The sequence below is a fragment of the Strix aluco genome, chromosome 3, assembly GCF_031877795.1.
Source record: "Strix aluco isolate bStrAlu1 chromosome 3, bStrAlu1.hap1, whole genome shotgun sequence".
Classification (NCBI taxonomy): Eukaryota; Metazoa; Chordata; class Aves; order Strigiformes; family Strigidae; genus Strix; species Strix aluco.
In genome coordinates, this window is record NC_133933.1 from 26129566 (window position 1) to 26152344 (window position 22779).

At 36.6% G+C, this 22779-nt stretch overlaps 1 protein-coding gene across 1 annotated transcript in view; it reads right to left on the reverse strand.

Annotated features, from left to right (window-relative positions):
- Positions 1–22779, reverse strand: part of IARS2 (isoleucyl-tRNA synthetase 2, mitochondrial) — a 29296-nt gene that overhangs the window by 5200 nt on the left and 1317 nt on the right. The window contains exons 3-16 of the mRNA XM_074817883.1: positions 21913–22069; positions 20735–20883; positions 20597–20646; positions 20389–20498; positions 20213–20303; positions 19714–19829; positions 17910–18079; positions 16895–16985; positions 16534–16685; positions 15360–15520; positions 7666–7768; positions 6955–7048; positions 1456–1564; positions 570–672 (exon numbers count right to left, since the gene is read on the reverse strand). Coding sequence (XP_074673984.1) covers positions 570–672; positions 1456–1564; positions 6955–7048; positions 7666–7768; positions 15360–15520; positions 16534–16685; positions 16895–16985; positions 17910–18079; positions 19714–19829; positions 20213–20303; positions 20389–20498; positions 20597–20646; positions 20735–20883; positions 21913–22069 — 1656 coding nt within the window. The remainder of the gene's footprint in view (positions 1–569; positions 673–1455; positions 1565–6954; positions 7049–7665; positions 7769–15359; positions 15521–16533; positions 16686–16894; positions 16986–17909; positions 18080–19713; positions 19830–20212; positions 20304–20388; positions 20499–20596; positions 20647–20734; positions 20884–21912; positions 22070–22779) is intronic.

The window sequence follows — 22779 nt, forward strand, 5'->3', positions numbered from 1 at the left end:
AGAATTGATTCTTTTTGAGTAGAGTTGCAAAATCTGCTTAGCAGCCTCAGAAAGACCAACAGCAGGACTGGGAAGGGAAAAAAATTCAGAGCATCACCTGCGGTGCAACATCCCTGACCACGGGATGAAGTAAGTTTCCAGTGTCAGTAAAGAGCCTAGGCTGAGAGCAGACAGATTGCTGGGGTCTGCTAGGCACAGCTTGTAGGTTTCAGTCAATTTGAAAGCAAAGGTTAAGTAACTTTTTTTTTTAAAAGTCTTCCCCCCAATCACTTCATCAACAGTGTTCCCAAGTAAGAAGGGACCATTCTACACCTTCTATATAATGCCTTTTCTTTTAGCACGTAACAAAGGTGTGGGGTTTTTTTTTGGCACTACAGCTGAAGTAAAACGACTCAAGGATTTTACTCCCGCCAAATGGAATTGCAGTGTAGCCAAAGTCTTTAGAAGAGCCTTACAGAGTTCTGCTACGAGACAGCTGTTTAGAGAAAAACACGCCACAAGACAGTTGAAGGATCTGGTAGTGAAAAACTGTAACTAGTAATTCAAAGAAACTCAAGTTTGAGACTTACTTCGCCTCCATTGATAACTACATCAGGGTCAACCACGTTGCCAATAGATTTAGACATCTTCTCCCCTTTCTCACCAAGAGTAAATCCATGAACTACCAGAGTCCTGAAGAAAAGATTTTAGTGAAAACAAAATCCCAGTGAAAAGCTGTGTTAGGAATAGATTTCTAATGAGGATATTTCTAAGTCAAAACACACAGAAACCCTCTGTTTTGGTAAGCCTGAGGCTTCATCCATCGAGTCCAACCAACCATGAATACGCTGTACTACCATCCAAGTAGTGCACACAGCTTCATTGTCCTCATTTAATTTTGCCATGTGGGCAACACATCGTTTGCAAATATCCAGGGCACATGTACTTCAGATGAATTAAAGTATTTACTCTTTAGGCCAACACATTTCCCAAAATGTCACAGCCTCCTTGCAACTGACCCACATTACCCTCCCCTACGCTCTTCATCTTCCAGGGGACAAACAGTCTGTCACAGCTCCAGTACAAGACATGCACACAGTGACTCAAACTCCTCACAGTCTAACCTTCAATTCACAAGTCAGTGATCTTAGGAGATTTTCATACTGCACCTCCCATAATAATCCCTTTGATTATGGGAGTGGGAGAGATGGCAAAAGAACAGACCTGTATTTGATAATGTAATAGGATATACTTAAATGACTGAGAAAAAACATCTATTAAAATTATGATGGAAAAAATTTAAACAATAAATCCATTACAATCTAATCCAAGAAAAACTTTATACTGAATATGTAAGAACATAAATCAGATACTTAGCAATGGCTTGATTTCTCTTGTTTATACACTACTGTCCACACTATCAAAAGCTTGATATTTAATAAATGAACGAGCAATGTGTCTGCAATCCACACTTACTTATATGGTGCTTTTTTCCTTGCTGCCACACTAGTTAATAGAGAGGATTGAAACCAACCTCCCAGTTGGTCTTTTCCTTCAAGGTATGTATCTGCTCTTTGCTCTGCACCTTTAAAAAAAAATATTTTCTTTAAAATAGCAGCCTATATCTTCAAACAATTAATACACTTAATAGAAAATCTATGAAAGTGATTAGTAAAACTTATTCTGCTCTTTAAACTCGGTAGATAAGTTACTTTTATAAATGGTGTATGGCTACTTGAACGTGATACAAGTGATTCATTAGTATCACGATTTTTTTTTTAAAATCCAAGACCCACTGAACTCTGAAATTTAACAAATAAGCTTGCTTTCCCCCAAACAAAATAATTAATTTTGAAAACAGAAGCTATCACACTCAGAGCACTTTGTAAGAAGTTCTCAAAATACTTTCCAAGTAGTCCTAAACAAACTGAAGGAACCAAGAAAAGATCACATACTGTGGAATTAATAAAAAAAAATCTGTGCTACAACCTGAAACTTCCCCAGCTGGGAATTACTCAGGATACAACTCACACATGTAACGTCCCTGACTAGCCTGTGCAAGGCATCAAGTATTTTCACAGTAGACCAGGAATCTTTGACAGTGACCGCAGCTCACCTGCGACAGAATTTACATTTCTGGTCACTGGTGTCCCAGGAAGATTAAAAGTTTCAGGAAAGGGTTAGGACAACATGAGAAACAGAAAGCCTGTTGTGGGAGAGAGGGGTCTGGAGGAGCCTGGCTTGTTTAGCTTATCCAGGTGAAGGCTGAGTGGAAACATTATTCCCTGTAAATACACAAAAAAGAGGGATGCTAGAGAAGAACAACTGGAGCTAATGAGTATTGTTGGCATCAGAGAAAAAAATGGGCTACAAGGCCCATCGACTGGGTATTAGCTGACTGCACATTAAAAGCAGAAAAGCAAACCCAGCTTTCCCACAGGGTTGAAAGAGGGCAACAAAGTTTTAATGGCTTTACTGGTGGAATTCAGCCACTGTACAAAAAGGTACAAGACTTGTTGACTCAAAAAGCCCCTCCTCAACTGAAACAATCCCAGACAGGTCACCAGAGTGAGAACAGAGTAACATGGAGCACAGCAGAACACACAAGTCAAAGCCTACAAATGTGCAAAACTATAAACATATTTGGCAGGAATTTAGTTTTGATTCTGAAAGTTGGTGGTGTAATTTTCCAGATATTAAGACAAAAGTTTCTCTGCTCCATTTTTATCTACTAGCTCCTTTTATCCTCTTCCTAGGCCCCCTGAGACAATGCTTCTTTCTGCTGCTGACACACTTGATTTGTTTAACTTAATGGAAGTTTCGATATTTAGATCCATCCTGCAATAAAAGGAAGTTCAACATTACAAAGGTCAAGGCCATACAGTTCCATTCAGCTAGCACAGGAAAAATGTGTGGGTGGATGCTATGGTTTTTAACACATTTGTTTATTTCTTCAAGAAAATCTACAAAGAGTTTTTGTGTTAAAAATAGAGTAAGTAGGGACCAGCCTTTGTATTAACAGACTGCAAAAATACTTGTGAGGACAAGATAAACCCACTGGTTTTAGAGAAGTGAACTTTTCAAGGAAATGCCAGTAGTTACAACTTAAAGGAGAGAAGAATTTAAACAAACAACTGATTACAAACAGAAAACTGTATTGGTCTTTTCTGACAGGAACTAGTACATCTGGCAGGCTGGCTAATGTAGCTTCCAAAGGTAATGGAGGCCTGAACATTTTATCTGTAAAATGTTCTGTATCTGTAAAATGCAAATGCAGGTTTTGCATCTACAAAGCCTTCTTTTTAAGTGCACGGGTAGCTCCCCTACCTCAGTTTCACTAAAGCTGTGATCGTTATATATCCATTAACTGGAACAGTGCGCACCTTTCTTTATAAATGGAAGAGTATGTCCCACAACCCAGAGGAGACTTTTCGGTTGTTTATTTTACGCTGAGGTATAGTACATAGGTCATTAAAGAGAATTACAATTTACGATCCTTCACGTCTGGATTTCAAGATTCCATATCTTTGATCTTACAGACTTTGACTTTTAGATTAAACGTATTGTATTTTAATGCCAGGAATGAATCGTCTAAGATAAATTCAAGTCTCTCAGTCAGCACAAAAGTTTAAACACTTAGATAGGTAAGTTGTAAAATAATCACATTCATTCAGTTAAATATTAGCCAATAAGATAGGGAAAAAAAATTACGATGTTGAAAACTACCATCATTGCAATACAAAACGATAGGTAAAAAGCTGTGTGACTTTTACCAATTATCACATCACAATAGAGTCCGGAGTGTGTTCTTATTTGAAATACTTTGAAAAATAATCATCTCAAGGTTGTAGTGCAGACAGCACTCTGCCCATAAGGAAAATGTCAAGACCTGTAAGAATTTTAAGCCAGAAAAGAATTCTCTAAAATGGAGAGCTACTGACATAAGCACTATCAAAAGGCTGAACACAACTGAACTTCAAAGCAAAAAAGAAAAAAAAAAAAAAAGTCCTAGGCACCACAGCAATGAGTATTCAAAATTAGCAAATGCTTTTGAACCAAATGTTGCCTTTACCACACCTCCTTCTTGGAGGCAGCGTGTTAATACTCCTCTAACTCACAGCAGTACTGTGAAAATTAATTTACTCACGTATGAAGCATTCAGACTTAAATTTTAACACTGCATAAAGGAATATGGAAACAGTTCTTTCAAGAAATATTGGAGGCATGTGTAGCAAGAAAGAAACAGGATTAGATGACACAACAGTAAACTGTTCAGTGAAAACAGTGTTAGGCAAACAAGGCATTAACGAAGCAAACAGTATCCCCAGAAAACTTCAATATCAGCGGGTTTTTCAGAGCATGTTGCACTTGTGGATCTGCTCCCAATGGTGTAACAGAATTAGCATCTCTTTTACACGCAACCTAGTCATAACTGTAGATTTTTGTGACTATGGTAGCTAAATCTTTGATTTTAGCGTGTAAGTCACACCTTCCTACCTGCCACACTGCTGATGTAGAATGGTTTGGTTAATTTGTCATTTTAGCTAGAAGTGGTACCTTTAACACACCTAGTCTGAAAAAAAGGGAAGCCAAAAGTAATTTAATGAAAAAAGAGCAACTTTAAGTCGTTTCCATCAGAACTATGCCCTGTCTCTGGTAGGAAATGCAGCAGGGCAAGTGTTAGAAATACGACTGTATTAATGCGACCTATGATTTAGGGCACTGAGCTTGCCATCACTAAGCAATTCCTTTAACCTGTTCAAAAACCTCATATTGCAGAATCTCTCTCTCTGATTCCTCCTCCCCACCCCTTCCCAACCTACCATATTTTTTGAAAGCAACCTGTGAGGCCATCAGCTAAAGGGATGAATTTTATAACTGCCACGTCTTAGTTGGACACAGCTGGTTCAACTCCAGTGGAAACTCAGGCCTAAGTTCCCCAAGTTGCAGAGACAGTGGAGAGAACAACATTTTTGTGAGACTGGAACTGGCAGGGGAATCTGTAATGCCTTTTATTCTTGCTGGTTACTAACAGACAGATCACTGATTTATAATTTTCAGTAACTGGAGTTCATGGTAGAGCGAAACAATTATAAACATTAGTCTCACAGTTTTAGTCATCTATTATATCCTCCAGTTGCCCTGAAATTAACTCTTGTGCTGCGGAAGAACCACTGCCATGCAGGACACTGTCATCAGAAGGCAAGAGATAACTGCTGTTATCACTGATCTCCTGCCACAAAATTAACAGACCGCACTTTGCAGGTAGCACACCAGCTTCCATGTGCCTCTGGCCTTTCATGAGTTTAAGCCACGGGAAGTTCTTCTTCCTGTTATGACATTCTCTATGCAATTTTGGATTTCTCTATGGATTTCAACCATTTTTCCCCAAGAGTACTTTGGAAAAGAATCCCATCAGTTAGTCCTTTTGTAAGCCTTGCCAATTATTTTTCTTGACATAGGAAGAAGTTCTGTAAAAAGTTTTAAAAGCTGGAGTACATTGGGAAATACAAGACAATACTACTAATTCAACAGCTTCTCTTGCAAAGTGCATTTTTCATAAAGGGTAAATTAAAACAGTAATTTCATATGAATCACTGAGACTGTATTTCCACTTCTGGCAGCGGCTGGGGAGCCTCAGTTCCATAGGGGAAAAGATAATGCAACTTTTGTGACATTCCTGAAGATAAAGGGCCTTATGAGATCCCACTGGTTGTTAGTACTTCCCCCAACTTTTGAACCACTGGGGCCACTCCAGTCACATCAGACAGCAAAAGAAGATGCCTTACACACACCAAGTTCCAGCAAGTTTCATGAAAATAGGTGACTAGATGGAGAAGAGGAACTTTTAATGGTTCCATGAAAGAAGTCTGTACTGTGAAAGACCTGACATTTATTAGACAATACAGAATCCAGATGGGAGCCTTACACAAATTAACAGTGAATCAAGAGTCTTGATTCTGCTGTCCTTTATTAAACACGACGTCCTTCCTCTACACAGGATTAAAAGTAGTTTTTGCATACTGAGGAGTTAATGCCTTAAAGAATGCAAGTATGAAACTGTGCATAAAATACCACTACTTTGTTATACCTTTCAAAACCAGACCAGAAACATTTTTAAAGAGTATGAACTTTAATATACGTAAAGGTCTTCTAGAAAAATCAATGTTTGCTGATGGTACTGTTGCCTGACCATGTTGCTAAGAAATAAAACCTCTGGTACTAATGTGTTTTATAATTCAACAAGATTGTTATCACGCAATTGTGTACTGACGGTTTAAAGTCCAACAGACTTGATGTATGGGACCAGACCCCTCCTTTAGAAAGGACTCCTGACTTTGGACTATCCTCCAGGCAAACAGTGGTATGTATATTTTTTATATTTTTAAATAAATATATATGTGCTACCTGATAAATAGCAACTACTGGCAGTAGGAGCTATAAATAGCACATAGCAAGTATAAATATTTTAAGCCACAATATACTGCTTTAGTTACTGAAAGTAATCAGAAGTGAAAAAGTACACCTACACTGTTGATATTGTAACTTACTTAGATTCAGCAGCTGATCTCAGTTTTGTTCTGCTTCAAATAGCACGCACAAGCACAAACCGAAATTTGTTAACTGAAAATAATTTGTTACCAACTAGCAGCGAAGTACTTTGGCCGTTCGTGTCATGAAACTTCTATACGCAAAACAAGTATGTTCCATTTAGAAGATACACGGTATATGCCATATGGCAGAATCAGTCAGAATAGAATATCAGAAAAATCTCAGCTTCAACTATGCTGAAAATGAGTTTGCCAACATTAAACCCTTATCTTTACAAGCAAAAGCAGCTTTACAAGGAGTCACAACCAGTTAGCTGCTGGCATAATCTAACTCAGTTTTGCTGATACCAACACCATCATGCAAAACAGTTATATTTTGTTCTCTGAGTATTTTAAAAGAAAGATCAACATACTAATTCTGTACCTTCCAAAACATGAGCCCAGGAAGTTCCACTGTCAAACCAGATGTCTAGGACATCCTGTCCCTTGACATAATCCAAAACATCATGACCACCAGCCTATTGGAAAAACAATTATTAAAAATAGAATACTCTGTATCATCAATGCTTTTCAAAGCTAGAAATAAAGTAGATTTGGTTTCTGGACCAGTTTTGTACAGGCTCTACTACCAACTTTGTGAGTGAGCATAAAACAATTTAGATCCTTTTTCACAAAAGTTTTCAGATAATTACTAATGAAAATCCAAAACAGAACAATGAAAAAATACCCAAAAAACTGAGATGGCAGAGTAACACTACACTTTGTGTGCTAGCTTGAGAACACAATTGTTAAAGGAACAATAAAAAGTTAGGAAGAACTAAATAAAAATTCTAATCTATTTTAATGATACAGACTTAATATATATTTGGGTTCATAATTTGTTGAAATAGGATGTCACTTCCCTCTTCAACTAAAAAGAGGAGGATGGAGACCTCTGCCCTGAATTAATGGCACAAATCTTGATAGTGTGTATTTTGCCATACTCAGATCTAACTTTCTGAATATTCCTTTCACAGGATACTTTCTCATGAAGGTACAAGACTGAAAAGGATCGTGGGAATATACGAAGGTTCTATATTATTTCCCATCACTGAACTGTCTTGAGCACTTTCTGTATTTGAAGTCACAACATTACCTTTGCTACAGCCTCTTTTGATAGTAGTTGTTCAATAGGAAGGGTCCACCATGCATCTGTTCCTTGCTGCTCCACTATTTTGATGACATCTGTGATAGTTTCACTGGGTTAAAAGGAAAAAAGGAGTTTATGAATTGATGAGTTAATCGTACCTTTCTACAAGTATCCCAGATCCAAAGTGGTGAGATGTACTGGTAAAGACATTAGGCTATTTAAACCTGTGATCTTCCAGCTTCTAATCCAGACAAGACTCTGCAGAGCTTTCTGCCTGTATTATAAAGACTTCCTGCTTTTGTCTTCCAAGACGGGTAGGGTTGTGTGAAACCTGGACATACAGAAACCCACATGTATTCCAAATAGCTTTTTCTGCAAATGCTCAATAACTGGGCACTTAGAAAAGATGCCAGCAGATTGAAAACTTCTAAAATCCATTTCACTTGCTATTTCTTGACCATGAATTTACAGAAACTAAACAACTACTTCCCCAAAAAATATTTGCTCTTTTTGACAACAGGCTTATTTTCTCCACTGGATAAAGAGAGCTTGAGAACTCATGTGGAAATGGGGAGTTAGGAAATGCAGCATTTCAAATAACATACAAATATATTAGACTTCTGGTTGCCTTGACTCCCCCTTTTTAGCAATATTTTTTTTAAATGGTAAGAAAGAGATATATAAATATATTAATCCCAGTAATATGGGAAAAAGAAACATCAGTAGAGGAGCGATGTAAACATCCATTCAACATACACTCTGAAGGCAATATACGAGTTTATATGGTATAGCACCAACCAGGACAAAGGTCCTGAAATAAATAGATACTATGGAAATAAGAAAAATTAAAAAATTAACTAAGCATTTTTTCTGATGTGAACAGATAATGCAACCACAAGGCGTGCACTTCTGTGCACTATTTATGATACATGCAATCACTGTCCCCAGTAGGTAAGGCTATGGGGAATTGATTTTTAATATCATTTAATGCCAAGTCTAGACATAAATTAAGATAACTTAAAAGACAAAACAAAGCCCACACACTTTGTCTTACTGACTCACAGAGCACTTACTAAAGAAATGATTTTTAAGACATCTGCTGTATTTAAGGAGTACAGCAGATCATCATGACCTGCCAACTTCAAACTAAAACCACTGTGTTACCCAAGCCACCAGAGATTTGTTTTTAACTCCAGAAATGAAGATTTAATGAATTAACTAACTTCTTGACACAGTATTGCGAAAAGGGAAGAAAAAAAAAAAGATGGCATAATTACCTTGAAAACACAAAACCCAGACAAACTAACCTCATAAGCGTCACCACTTGGTTTTGTATTTGGACTTCAGCACAGTATTTTTTCTGCACTGCTAGTAAGTTGAGCTACATCACTACAACATTTAGTGAACTCTTATGCACAGAGTTTAAGCATGAAAACCCATGTTCTCCAAGAAGGTGTAGAACAAATTATTACTTAATTACATGACATGAAGTGCAACAGTAAGAAGAAAATGCAGTTTTGCTCTTGACTGTGGGAATAAAATTGCAATGAGAGGCAGTTTTGCATTAATCAATCAATCAATCAATCATCAATTAATCAATTTACTTTTCAAATTAAATTCCTGTAGAACATCCCAGTAGGTTTTCTGGAGAGAAAACCCACTAAAAGCAGCAGCAGTCACAAAGCAACAGCCAGCTAGCATACTATTCTTGGCCTTTCAGACTAGAATGGGTATCATTTACCTTCCAGTTTAATGATGACAGGACACCATTTATGGTTTTGTAATATATCTGCTAACATTTATCTTGGTAAAACAACATTTAGTTTCTGAATGGTATCTTTTCCTTTCAGAAATATTTGCACAGAAGCCTATTTGCCTATACTTCCAGTTGTGAAGTGTTACTTCTCCAAGACAAAAGCAAACAACAACTCCAGTCCTGGCAGACAGCTGATAAGTATCCCTTATGTCTTTCCTCCTTCAGGCTGAATCTTCAAATTCAGAAAGCTTTCAGAAAAACAAAACAAAAAAATCAGTAAGCCAAGAAGTTTGTTTGTCTCAGCCCAGGCTAAACTATTCCCCTGAATTTGTGTCTCTCTTGTGGGGTCAGTACCTTCCACTGAAGGGGCTGGCTTTACACCCAGACCTTCAATGATGACACAGACCGTAGCACCTGGAAACATTTTAGAAAAAGCAATACACAACATTATTTTTCACTCCTTGACAACAGAAGACTCCATCTTTGATTCTTCTCAAATACACTATCAGTGTATTTTTAAAGACAATTATGGGTAATTAGTTGTCTTCGAGTGAATATTTCAAGTTCTCTGTCCACACCCTCAATGCCTTCCTGTACCAGCCAAGCCTTACCCATGGAAGTCACCAGCAGAAGACAGTAGCTGAATTAAAAAGAGGATGATTTACACTAAAACGTGCTTATTACCACATAAAATGTTACCGCATGTTGAGTGATTCATGGAAGAAATAATTTGGTGCTCAGCTAATGGCTCTGGCATCAAATTAGAGACAGAAAATTTTTCTAATCAAGAATCATACCCATCACTAGCAAAGAAAAGCTACCAGTATGCCCTATAAAGCAAGTAGAAAATTTAAAAAGGAACTAAGCTTGTCTTCCACATAACTTTTCCATATTGCAAATATACTTCAGTGGAGAGACATAAACTTTAGTGATGAATTAATTTTCAACCTATAGATTTTTAAAGCATCCAACAGGTATTTGATGATAGGGATTTTTAAAAGGTGATAAATCCAGCTACAGACCAAAACTAACAGTTACCTCGGACAACATGTAGGAATATACTCTTAACAAACAATGTTTTCCAGAAACTGGCTGGATTCAGTTTGATCACAGCAGAAATCTGTTTTCTGACACTGCAACTGTTAACTGCAATGACATCTCTCCTCAATGGAAGAGATAAGAATTAAAGTCAGGGCTATCACACAAATATTTGGAGAAATTAACAAGGGGGGGGGGGGGGGGGGGGGGGGGGGCAGGACCTGAAACTCTGTTAGTGCAAACTGTATTACCTGTAATGAGGATGAACTTTTCTCCTTTCAATTGAAGGTGGGAGGAGGGACAAGAAGGAAATAAAACTTTGCTATCAATCTCCCTTGGGAAACCATAAAAAGACTGCCTTCATAAGTATTGCCAATGCCACACAACAGTTGTCTACCATTATAGATACACTATTACTACAAAACATACTACAGACTAATCCCTTACCAAGTGTATTGTCATGCAACGCAAAGCCTTATATTGTTAATTTATGAAAAGCAGAATTATTTAAAGGCACATTTTCGTGACATGTGAACTAACAGATACGATTATGCTACAGATAAAAGTTTTCAGACAACTAAAAGGTCAGATTTGTGTTATCAATCCCTTACAAGAAATATGGAGTCAATGCCTGAAGTCAACTTGTTAGTGACCAATATTCTCAAAATTCTATCACGGTTTCAAATCAAGTGAAAAAAAATATTTTAGCAGTGCAAGTTTTTTTCCATTATATTCAGTTTCCCTACAGAATATAAGTGAACATTAACAGGCAAGTATTTTACAAGAGGAGATAGATATAAAAGGATATAAAGAGGGTAAGACCAAAGATTTCCAGGATACCATTTCAACAAATGTTTTTTCCTCCTACAGTTTGAAAAACCCAAGACAAACAAACAAAAAAACCCACCCTGCTGCACTGATCTTTTCCCAGAATCCTTATGATTAACTATTACAAGAGAGAGAAATGACTATTTAAGATACCTGTATTGTAAGGAGGAATATTTTTGCAAAGTACTTTTATGTAAGGTGCAAGTGAAAACCACCTTTCTCAAATAACTACTCATCACTTTATAATCTACAGGCTTCAACGTGAGCATGATAATTCACCGAGTTAGCAATAAACACCATTGTAAAACTTTGCCCTGTATTCATACCCTATCTAGAGAACTTGCATTACGTGTCACTTGCTACGTTTTGACACTGAAATACCTACTGCAATTCACGCTACCACGACACCAGCCAATCACTCTGAAGTCTGATATTGATTATGCTGAACGCTTATTTAATGTGTTAACAGAAATTAGGCAGCATTAAGATATAGTCGGGAGGAGAAGAATACAGTGCCTGATGTTCTCTCAACCTCTTTTCAAACAACAGTAAAGAGGGCAAGTTATCTTCTTTTTTATTTGAACGTTGATACTGCAGCAGTAAGTATTTCGGTTACGGTAAGTTGCTATTGCTTATAAGTCACTGAAATATCTTAGTATTTTAAAAAGCAAACTAGAATGCAGGGTAGACCTACTTCAAAAACAGGCTGGGTTTTCTTTGTCAGAAATTTAAGTTACTTGTCAGTCAAAGTCACAGAGAAGGGGACAAAAGTTCTCAGGCATTAGAATAATCTTTGCATTAGTAGTTATTATTACCAATATCTGAACAGTGAGTTTGTAAAGCAGTTATTGCATGAGGTCAGATTAAGGTATGTATCTCACATTTATTACCTGGTCTGAGCTACTACTGGAAATACAAATCTCTCGTTTTACTTTTGGAGCTCTTTCTTCTCTTACACGAGTTACAGAATTTCCTAGAATCAGAATGTTTTATCTCAAAATCTATTAAATCTTGAAAGTTGACAACAGTATAATTGTTTATTTGTGCATGTATGTTCTATTTAAAGTCTTTTTTTCTCTGCTTATGCAGAAAAATCGCACAGGATCTTACCTCCATATTCTTACTGAAAATGGAAATAATTAAAAAAATGTTCTCTCTTTTCTCTCTCTCCCATATAGAGTTTTGTTATTTTATTATAATTTTTTAATTCCTGATCACAATATGATACGGTATACTCTACATGAAGAATCTAATCATCAATAGTGTATTACATTTGTAACTATAGACAACAGTGTCATATAATCAAATGTTTCAGGGCTACAGGGGGCCACAGCAGCAAACAGGAAGACTCATGGAGATCTTGTATCAAACTTGTTGCATACAAGATTAAAATCTAGTTCTTGGCTTTCAAGTTAGAAAGACAGGATTGTTGGTGTCGGAAAAATATTCTGTTAGAGACTAGCAGCCGCATCTTGAAAGAGCAGCATTCTGCAGCCCTTCACATGACAAATTTAGGAGAAACTTTCACTTATAGAGGGAAACACAGCAGTTTATTTTAGGGATTTTTAAATTTTTTTTAAAAAAGTCTTTTTACAGGTGATACATAAACAGCGTAACTCAAGATCGACCATTGGTGCTCTCATATGTAACAGCAACTCCATGTGGACTACACTGACTTCCAGTGGAGATGCTGTTACTTTTGATGGCCACCCAAAACCTCCAGAGCAGCACATTTATCCATCATTCGAGGTAAGAAAACAGCTTTTGTTTTGAAATGTAAGTTTACTGTTGTTTTAATGATATTAAATATTCACACAATCTGAATATGAAACTTCTTAAGTGTTAGAAATAGGTCATCAACCTATTGTCATATGATTTTCAAAATCATAATGCAAATGAAACAAAATATTTAGGCTTAGCTGTTTAATTCAGTAAGAACTGGTGTCCAGGAAAATGACCTATGAATTGACAGACTGCTTTCTAAATTTGCCTGTCATTTCTATAGGCCAATATTCTGTGCACTTTTCCTACTTTGTCTGCTACGGCTAACTTTAAATATTTAATGAGTGTTTTACGCTTTTCTTTGAAAATTTCACCTCTGCTGTAAAATATGTTAGGAGAGTGCTGACTATAAATGAGCATTAGAAGCTGTCAGTCAAATGAAATAAAATCTGTTTTTCAAGCATACTGGATAAGTCTCTCTTTTTTTCCTAAAAGTCTCTCTTTTTTCCCCAGATCAATTCTAACCAAACCTGCCATACTGTCCCTTTGTTCATTCACCTACACGTATGCGTGACTGCTAGGCCAATACTTACACACAAAGGTTGAGTTGTCCAACTGTTGCAGAGTTTATCATATCAAAATTCTGATTGCCACACAACATACAACTCCAGCAATAATCTCACACGGCTCAAGCATTCACAAAAGACATGCTTTTTAATACAGGTCACTGGCTTTCAAGGTAATTTTACTGAAACCTAAAGGAATTCCCACGCATCCCTCCTTTCAAACGCTTTCTGTACCAGCTGGGTCAGCTCCTCTACGTGCTGAAGGAGCTATTGCTTCATGGTGTCCTTCATGTTTGACTGCCAGCTGCTCAACTGTTTTTCATCATCCTTTTATTTTGTTGTTAAACTACGTATTTAACAATCTTAAGCAAGCACAAGTAACACACTCAAGCCTACTCTGTAGATAGGCTACAGTAAGCCTCAGAAATTATATTTTTTTTTTTTGTGAACATACACTTACTTTTTAATATGGTAACAATTTTTGCAGGTAAAATGATTTTACACCCCACAGAGCCTCCATCCATATCTCCTGGTGTGCGTCAGCATTATTCAGGTACTATAAACAACTACAGTTATTGTGGTCTTTTCTCACAGTTATTGCCTACTGTGAGAGTCAAAGTACATATCTTTGCACCTACACACCCAGTCACACTAGGTGAAGCTAAGGACTAACTGCTTAAAGTCCATTCCCTGCTCTCCACACCCTAAGCCTCACCTACTACTATACTTATGTGCTTAGTCCAGCCTCTGGAAGACATGCTGGACTCTCTGCAGTGTATTTATTCAACACCAGAATAAAAAAAGTTCTGCAACACTACTTAAGTCCATCCCAGCTGTGCAGTCTTATTATATATAATGAATGTGCAGAAACGGTTGTAAGGTTAAGATGTGTAATATGGAGTTACACTACTGTATCTCAAGACAGAAAACAATTATAGAAATCAACAACGAATGTGGAACTCCACAGTACTATTTTTATGAAATCATCTCTTAGAGGATATTCACAATTGAAAACCTCTGTTTCCCAAAGGGGTAAAAGCAGAACTCGATTACTCCTTAAAAGACAGAAAACAATCATATATGATCGTGTCTTCTTGTTTTAAAGCATAGCTTGGATTTCCTCTGGATTACATTGTCTGGAATTCCTGAAATGCAGTGTTCACAGTATCTGGATCTATTAACCAAAAAATGGCAGAATAAGGCTAGCATCTGAAGCTCTAGACATACCAAATCAAAGGCCACTTACTTACATTTATTAAGGCTGGCTCTTCAAAAACACTCAAATTTTACTTTGAAACAAAGCGCAGTTATTTATTCTGCAATCAATTTGGTTATTCTACTTCAGATATCTCACTGTCACTTAACTGCAAAGAGCTATTTTGACAAAAATACGTGTATTGTTCAATTTACAGTGCTACAATTACAGCTGCAATCCAATCTATTCTAACTACAACTTGCATTTTACGCCTTGTTTAAATGTAAAGGCCAGTAACTACTGACAGCTCACTTAACTTGAAGATGAGGGATGAAAGCAGTAATTGCTATCAAGGGGACTTTTCAGGTAACTTAAGTATCTAAGAAAATTGACTCCTATTACTTACATACAAGTCACCTTCAGCAATGAATTTTTGAGTGTTTTAATTTAGAGCTGAATTCATTCTGTGTATAAACAATTACAAGTAAAAGCATGTATTTATACTTAAATAGTTAGAAGTTTTGTAATATTGTGTAACTGCAGCACAACAGACAGTGCTCACTCCATTTTTCAGTATATAAAGCTAGAGAAATACCTGTTTATCAAGGATTCTCCTGTGTTCTTCTGATAAAAAACAGGAATTGGCACACCCCAACATCTTTGCCGTGATATACACCAGAACGTCCTTCTGTCCAGCATTTCGAGCATTCTGTTCACTGCAGACGTAGGAACAACTTTCACTTTTTTCAGCACTTCCTATAAAGTAGACAGTGAACTGTTGAACACGCTTCAGCATTCAGACAAACACTGTTTATGTTACCAGTAAAAAAAGGTACAGGTCTACACTCCTGTTCCCAGTATTGAGTAACATTCTCGGGCAATTGTCACATTTACTTTGTTTACTTCACCGCATGTTGCCCGTCAATAACATACTTAGAACACTGTATATACTGTACATTTCCCCACAGAGTAGCCAACGCTTTTTTGCCAGCTCTGATTCTCTAGCAGACATTCGCTCAAGTGAGTTAGAAATGGCATCAGTACCTCTATCTGAAGTTTAATAGCTTGTTGAGTCTTGTGCTGTTGTCTACTTTGAAACCCCATCTTGATACATACTACCTGTTCTACAGTGTGGGCTACTACTCACTCTCAACCCTGCTGAATAACCATATCTTCTTTTATTCTAGATAAAAGATGGATATGGAATAAACACCTCATGCCCTAATCAGAATGAAATCACTGTTACCCAAAGACAGCCTAAGGTGCTGGTCTGAGTTTTCTGTGTGGATGTTCATAATTTCAAAGAGCACTGCATTTAAAAAAAAAAAAAACCAAACAGTTTTAAAGTTATTTAAAATAGGACTGTGGCAAAATTAATAGAGGAGCAAACAAAGGTGGCTGGCCATGCAAGGCTACCGTAACAACAAAGGTAATTTTTATAGTGTAAAAGTGTCTCTTCTAATTTAATTCCTTGAAACATTGTATCTTTAAAAATATTTTGGGGAAAAAAATTCAGTAGCTCTAAAACTTATACATCTCCTGTAAATACAATGAACAAATATGTCAGTATAATTTATCCTGGATTATATCAGTATCGACAAAAAACCAGTAACATTCATCACTTCTATGAAAAACTAACACTTTTCAACTAGTATTTGTAAACACTAGAGAAGAATATATTCTGGAGTGAGCTACAGCAAGATTGTTTTGCGGATTCCAAATGGCATCAGCTGTCTTTAAATGTCCCATAAGAAAGCAAAACTGTATACCTGTGCTGTAGCCTTCACACTTGCTGTGTTTACAAACCACTGTTTGCTGGCACGAATAATCATTGGTTTTTTAGTTCTCCAGTCATATGGGTAACTGTGCACGTATTTTTCTTCTTTTAACAAACTCCCGGCTGCCTGAAGCATCTGAATGACTGAGAGAAAAAATGAGGCAAGATTAAAATCCCATTTGAACATACTGCTACTTTTAACCTCAACTCATTCCTTCCCATGATCAGCACATAATAACAAGTGCCTGTACCTCAGCCATATTCAAAATGCATTTAGTTTATATGCACCCTCAAAATATACCTGCAGGATTGTAACTGATAAAGTAATAAACATATAAATATCAAATACTCACCAGCTTCATTCCCCTCTTCAAGGACATTCTTGTTTTGAAGTTCAGGACCTGCAGCTTCGGTAAAAAACCCACCTTCATCCACAAGGCAATCCTTAAATAAATGTTAACCATGTCACTAAAATACCATGTGGCAATTAATTACCTTTTTGGTATCCAAAAGTGAGTTAACTACTCTGCTGAATAACTACTTCTCTGATGAATAGCAATGTATGTTATATTTAAGTACACTTCAGATTTAGTGAACTGCAATTTAGTATCTACCTGGCAAGTGAATTTTACGTATCAGAAGAAATGAGCACTGTTATGTTTGCAGATATACCACAACTGTCTTACATCTACTCACTTGTTATTATTTTAATGACTTTCCAAATTAACAGTGAGAAACAAAACCCCAAGAAAAACCCTACCCTCAAAAAAACCCAAAACCAAAACCAAAAACGAACCAACCAGAAATATGAGTATAATCAGGTTTTGGAACACCTCAAGGGTCCCCTCTTTAAAAACATAAAAGACAAACAGAATACCCTGCATCTTCACTTCCATCAAACAAACTGATCAAGCATATCTGAACTGTATTTACACATGTGTTTAAAATAAGCTTTGCTGAAAAAGAATAGAGTAGTAATAGTAACAATGACCTAGATAATCAGTGATTTACTGGTCTGCAAGATACAGCTTTAAAAGCTAATTCTGAGTACTGAAAGCCAGTATCTGAGAATTGTTGTCTGTGATACCCTTTAGAAAACAAAAACACAGAGAAAAGAAATCTGATTCTATTCTACCACTTCCCTGCAAGCTTTAATTACCAGATGGACGAAAAACTTCATCCTTTTATTTTAATACACACTTTTCCAAGGTTAGTCCTGCATTCTTGCAGGCCATCAGTGATACTCACACTTATCTGAATGCTTCAAAACATTTTCGAGTTTTATGCACAAATTACAACAATCACTTTAGTGGCACATGATCAAACCGTTGCAGGAAATCAAGAGCAACAGCTGAAAAAATAAAGTACCGTGGGTAGCTGATGGTGGGAAGCTACGCTGTAGTCTTCCATACCATGAGCTGGGGCTGTATGAACTAATCCTGTTCCTTTTGCCATGGTCACATGATTTGCAGGTAACAGAGGAGAGACTCTGCCAGGAATTGTGGGATGAGCACAAGAACCATCTGCCAAATCCACGCCTGGGGGTGAAAAAAAACAGAAGAGAAAATAGAGAAACAATTCATGCATTCAGCTTCTTTTATCAGAAAGCAGAAATGGAACAACTGATCACCAAGTGTATGCACAGGGTACTGTTCAGACGTACTACTACTTTTATCTTGTTTGTGGGTCCCCGTCCAGATGCTTTCAAAGTGTCTGCATTGCTAATCTTGCACACAGCTTTTTTATTTTCTTTTTCCTTTGAAGAAAAAGCTTTTCTTCTACCTTAGACAATGGTATTCTGTTAGTAGTGACATTCCACCTAAAGACACTCCACACATTCACGTTCCTGGGAACCACTATCTAAATGTTCTATATACAGATCTCAATAATGACTTAGTAGGCTAAAAACCTTGGATTTGGGATCTATTCCTAGTTCTGCCACTAAATACTAATATTACCATGAACAATTCATTTAAATTCTCTAAATGACATACAAATAGAGTACAGCATGAATGAAGCTAGTGACAATTTAAGATTAAAAAAACACTGAAGAAATCTTAGTAGTAAAGCCCTGCTGAAAGTCAAGAGTTGTAGAGTGTCGTGACAAAATGGCTGACATTGAATGCTCTCTTCCTAGAAGGAACATGTTTAGGAACTGCTGTCAGACAGTTAGGTACACAGATAGAGAAAGGTAACAAATATAACTAAGTACTGAATATATGGGAATATAAAAAGAACAGGTTCCAATATTAAATTTCGTTTCAAGAAGGTCCAACTCTAACGTTGTATGTGAACTGCACATCATGCGATTCAAGAACGTCGAACGTGTGAGAACACCTCCAGGTAACTTTATCATTAGGTAAAAACAAGATTATTAAGCAGAGAAACAGATATTTTTCCCCTCTGAAAAAGAAAGCATGGAAACACCAAAACAACCAAGAAGAAGTCACAGAATGTACCATTCTCACCTCCTTTAGATATGCGTATTTCCAGCACTGAATCACTGATAAAGGCAAATGAATAAAGTTCACAAATGACACATTAAATCCCAACTCATGACACTGAATGACAAGTCTGTCTATTAAGAAATATCATGGTGCAGTTTGTTAGGATGCAAACTTAACCACTTTAGTTTGTCTGTACAGAAGAGAGGCACCTACAATGCCCCAATATTCTTCATGGTTACAGTGAAGGCGTAAGACACCTCCGAACAATGAGAAACTTGAAAAGTAACATAACATAACAACAGCTGATAGTGCTACCGATACTGCTGCACTAGGTAATTTCAATAGTTTTTGTAGAATTTAGCAACCAGGCAGTCAGCAAGCCTACTTGTAATTAGCCCCTTGTTCTCATCAGCAATGGGTGAGAAAGACACAACAAACTGCATTCAGTGTAACTAAGATTTTGATACCGAACAGACTTCCTCTCCGTGTTTAAGTTTTCCAAGTGTGAATCCAGATTTTAAAAAGTACTTTGAAATCTATGGATGAAAATTTGAGCTACAATACACCAATACTAAATCTGAGACTACTACTCACCTTTGCATTATTTTAGTGAAGCACATTCTCAAAATATAAACAAACTTAATAATACATCAAAACTGAAGCTGTTTTCAGACACCTACAAGCAGATTTCTAAGCCACTTAAGATTAACAATATTAAAACCTACCTTTACACGTTGACATAACCTCAAACTGCATGTCCAAAACAGCAGCTGTAGATTCAACTCTATCTGCAGCTAGAATGAAGTGTTCACCAGTAGTTGTACATTTCACAACTGAATATCTACAATGCAAATACATATTCATCACACCAAATAATTACAAATACCATAAAGCTACAAATTGTTTAAAGGCTCCATCTCTAAAAGACAGCAAAATATGTTTTAAGAACTACATGTCCAATTCACTCTTAAAGCTCAAACAAATTTCAAGATAATGCAACATCAGGAAGAAGAAATAAATTTTAAAAAAATAAAAATGAAAGCAGAAATTAATATATTGAGACACAGAACAAAGCTTACAACTGTGTCACTTAAAAAAAAAACCCAAACCAACACACAAAAGATGCCTTAAATAAAATGTAATGGTAGTCCAGAACATTTTAACTTTGCTGATAATATTGATAAGGACTGACACAGATCACTGAAACAAGTTAAAGACACATACGCTGAATCTGGCATGTAGCAAACTGCTTGATTGGCTGGCACTGTCCAAGGTTGTGTGGTCCAGACTAGCACGCTAGCAGGGGATGATCCATCTACAGATGCAAATTACAAGTACTTTACTTACAATTGTAACAAAAATAAAAGCTATCAGTCTTACGATCTATACAGAAGTCGTACCTATCACAGAAGTCAGCTTAGGTGGTGACTTTAACAGGGGAAATTTCATGTACACAGAACGACTGACGTGCTGCTCATTGTATTCAAGCTCTGCTTCAGCCAAGGCTGTTCTGGGTAGACACCAAACATAAGTTAACACACTTGAACATGAAAAGCTATTGATAGCCTTGCTGAAATTTTGAAGACAAAATAGTAAATTGATTCTTACTTTGCTGAAGGGGACCAGAACACAGGTTTATAGTCCTGATAAATGAAACCCTAAGACGGAAAGGGAGAGAAAAAACAAAGTTAGAAGAATCGAAATGCCTAACAAATCAAAACAAACTTCAACAAGAGTTCAGCATACCTTATCAAACATTTTATAGAAGACTCTCAGCTGGTTTGCTTCATACTTTGGATCAAATGTACGGTAGCAGTTAGCCCAATCTGCCATCACACCCCAACGAATGAAGGCAGATTTCTGTTTCTCAATTGCTTTTTCTGCAAATTCTCTGGCTGAAGGGAATAGTTCCATTAAACACATGGTTTAGTCCACTAAGGTCAATATAACACCATTTTAAATATGCTATTGATGTTTTTTAGAAAAGCCTGAGCTGAACATATTGAAACTGTGCACTAATTACTGATTATTATGGCTCAGAAAAAAGTATTTCAGATAAGTAGTTACATAAAATGTCTGCAAAGAGTAAAAAGATCCAGGAGTAGCACTTTTTGACTAATACAGGGACATACAGCACAAAAGTCTCTAGAATATAAACTTTCTTTTTAAGGAAGAGGGGAAAAAGATAAGTATACCTAGTTACGAAGAACTAGTTCTCAAAATGCATTCTCAAATAATGTAAAATATGTAAGAGTGAAAACTAGCCACCTTTGTTGATGCTGATCCAAACTTTTCAAGGCATGCATTTGAAAATAAGTTAGCCCATTTCACTGCCACAATTCCAAGCTAAAGCAGTTTAAATTGCTCATTACAAATACTTTTGCAGCTGAATGTTGATGTATTTCAATACATATGGTATTTGAAATTATTTCTTCAAAATGGTTTCCATATAATGCAGACTAACTTTCTCTGAAAGGATCACCCCTACAGTTTTGTAGCATTGTGAAAAATACAGTCAAGAAATACATTCCTACTGAGGCAAGCTGTCCTGATGAAGCCTGATTTTTACATGCATCTTTTTAGCTCCTGAACAAATTCAGTCTTCAAAAACCAAAAGGAATTTGATCTTAACTACAGTTAAGCAAAGCAGAAATTCAATCCTCTGCCCTTCTTTTGTTTTTTTAAACCCAGAGTCAATGCTATGCATGTTCATTACAGCAACAAATTAAGCCTGTGCTCAATTATCCCATAAGATTACACTGTACTCAATCTGCTTGGTCAAACAAAATGTCACCAACAGATAGTAGAAAAGCTCACAATGAAGTATAAAAGCTATATATAAAGCATAAAATACAGAATATGAGTAGGATGTACAAATACTTAGGCCAACTTTTTCTATAAAGACACTGCAAACAGCAGTTTACCTCTCTGTCGAATTTCCATTGGTGAAAGATTTTCAGCTCCTTTAACTTCTGACAACGCCTTCAACTCAATTGGCAATCCATGACAATCCCATCCTGGCACATAGTGTACTTTATAACCTCTCATCATGTAGAAACGATTAGTGATGTCTTTCAAAATCTGAAAAGACACAAGGGTCTGTTATCACTTGAGCTCCCCCGTGTGGAATAGCTACATTATTAAGATTCTCCTATTAAAAAAAACAAGTACAAAAGGCTGCATGATACACTTACATTTAAGACCGTGCATTTTAGATTTTTCTTGCCCATCGTTTTGTCTTTTGGCAGAACCTCAGAAGACCTCTGATCAAAGGAACTCACATTGACTATAACTGAAAGATGCAGTTTATAAACTTGGAAGACTTGAACAAATCCTACTTGCTCTCATTTTTAAAACACTGAGCTGGATGTACAGCATTGGCCTAGTGCATATTTACTGTTTTTCGATATAAGTGATCACCTAACCAAAACTTGTCATTTTCAGAAGTCCAAGCTTTGGCACTAGTACTGTAAGACGCTGTGGGTCACATTTTAGTCTTTCCTACTTTGTAGCATATATAATGCTGTCATTCTCAGGACTGAATCTAAACGTATCCAAACGTATTTAGCAGTAATATTTCAAAGCTGAAATTTGTATTTTAAAAGCCATCAACATTTAGTCATTGTGGTTCCACTGAGCATACCCAGATAGCAAGAGAACAAACTTACAAACCAGAGGAAAAAAGAATAGCAAGGCACAGCTCAGCCATGCATTACAGTAACATTATTACATATGCACACATAGAAATAGACATTCACCTATGTGCAACACGTTCAATAAACAAATAAACT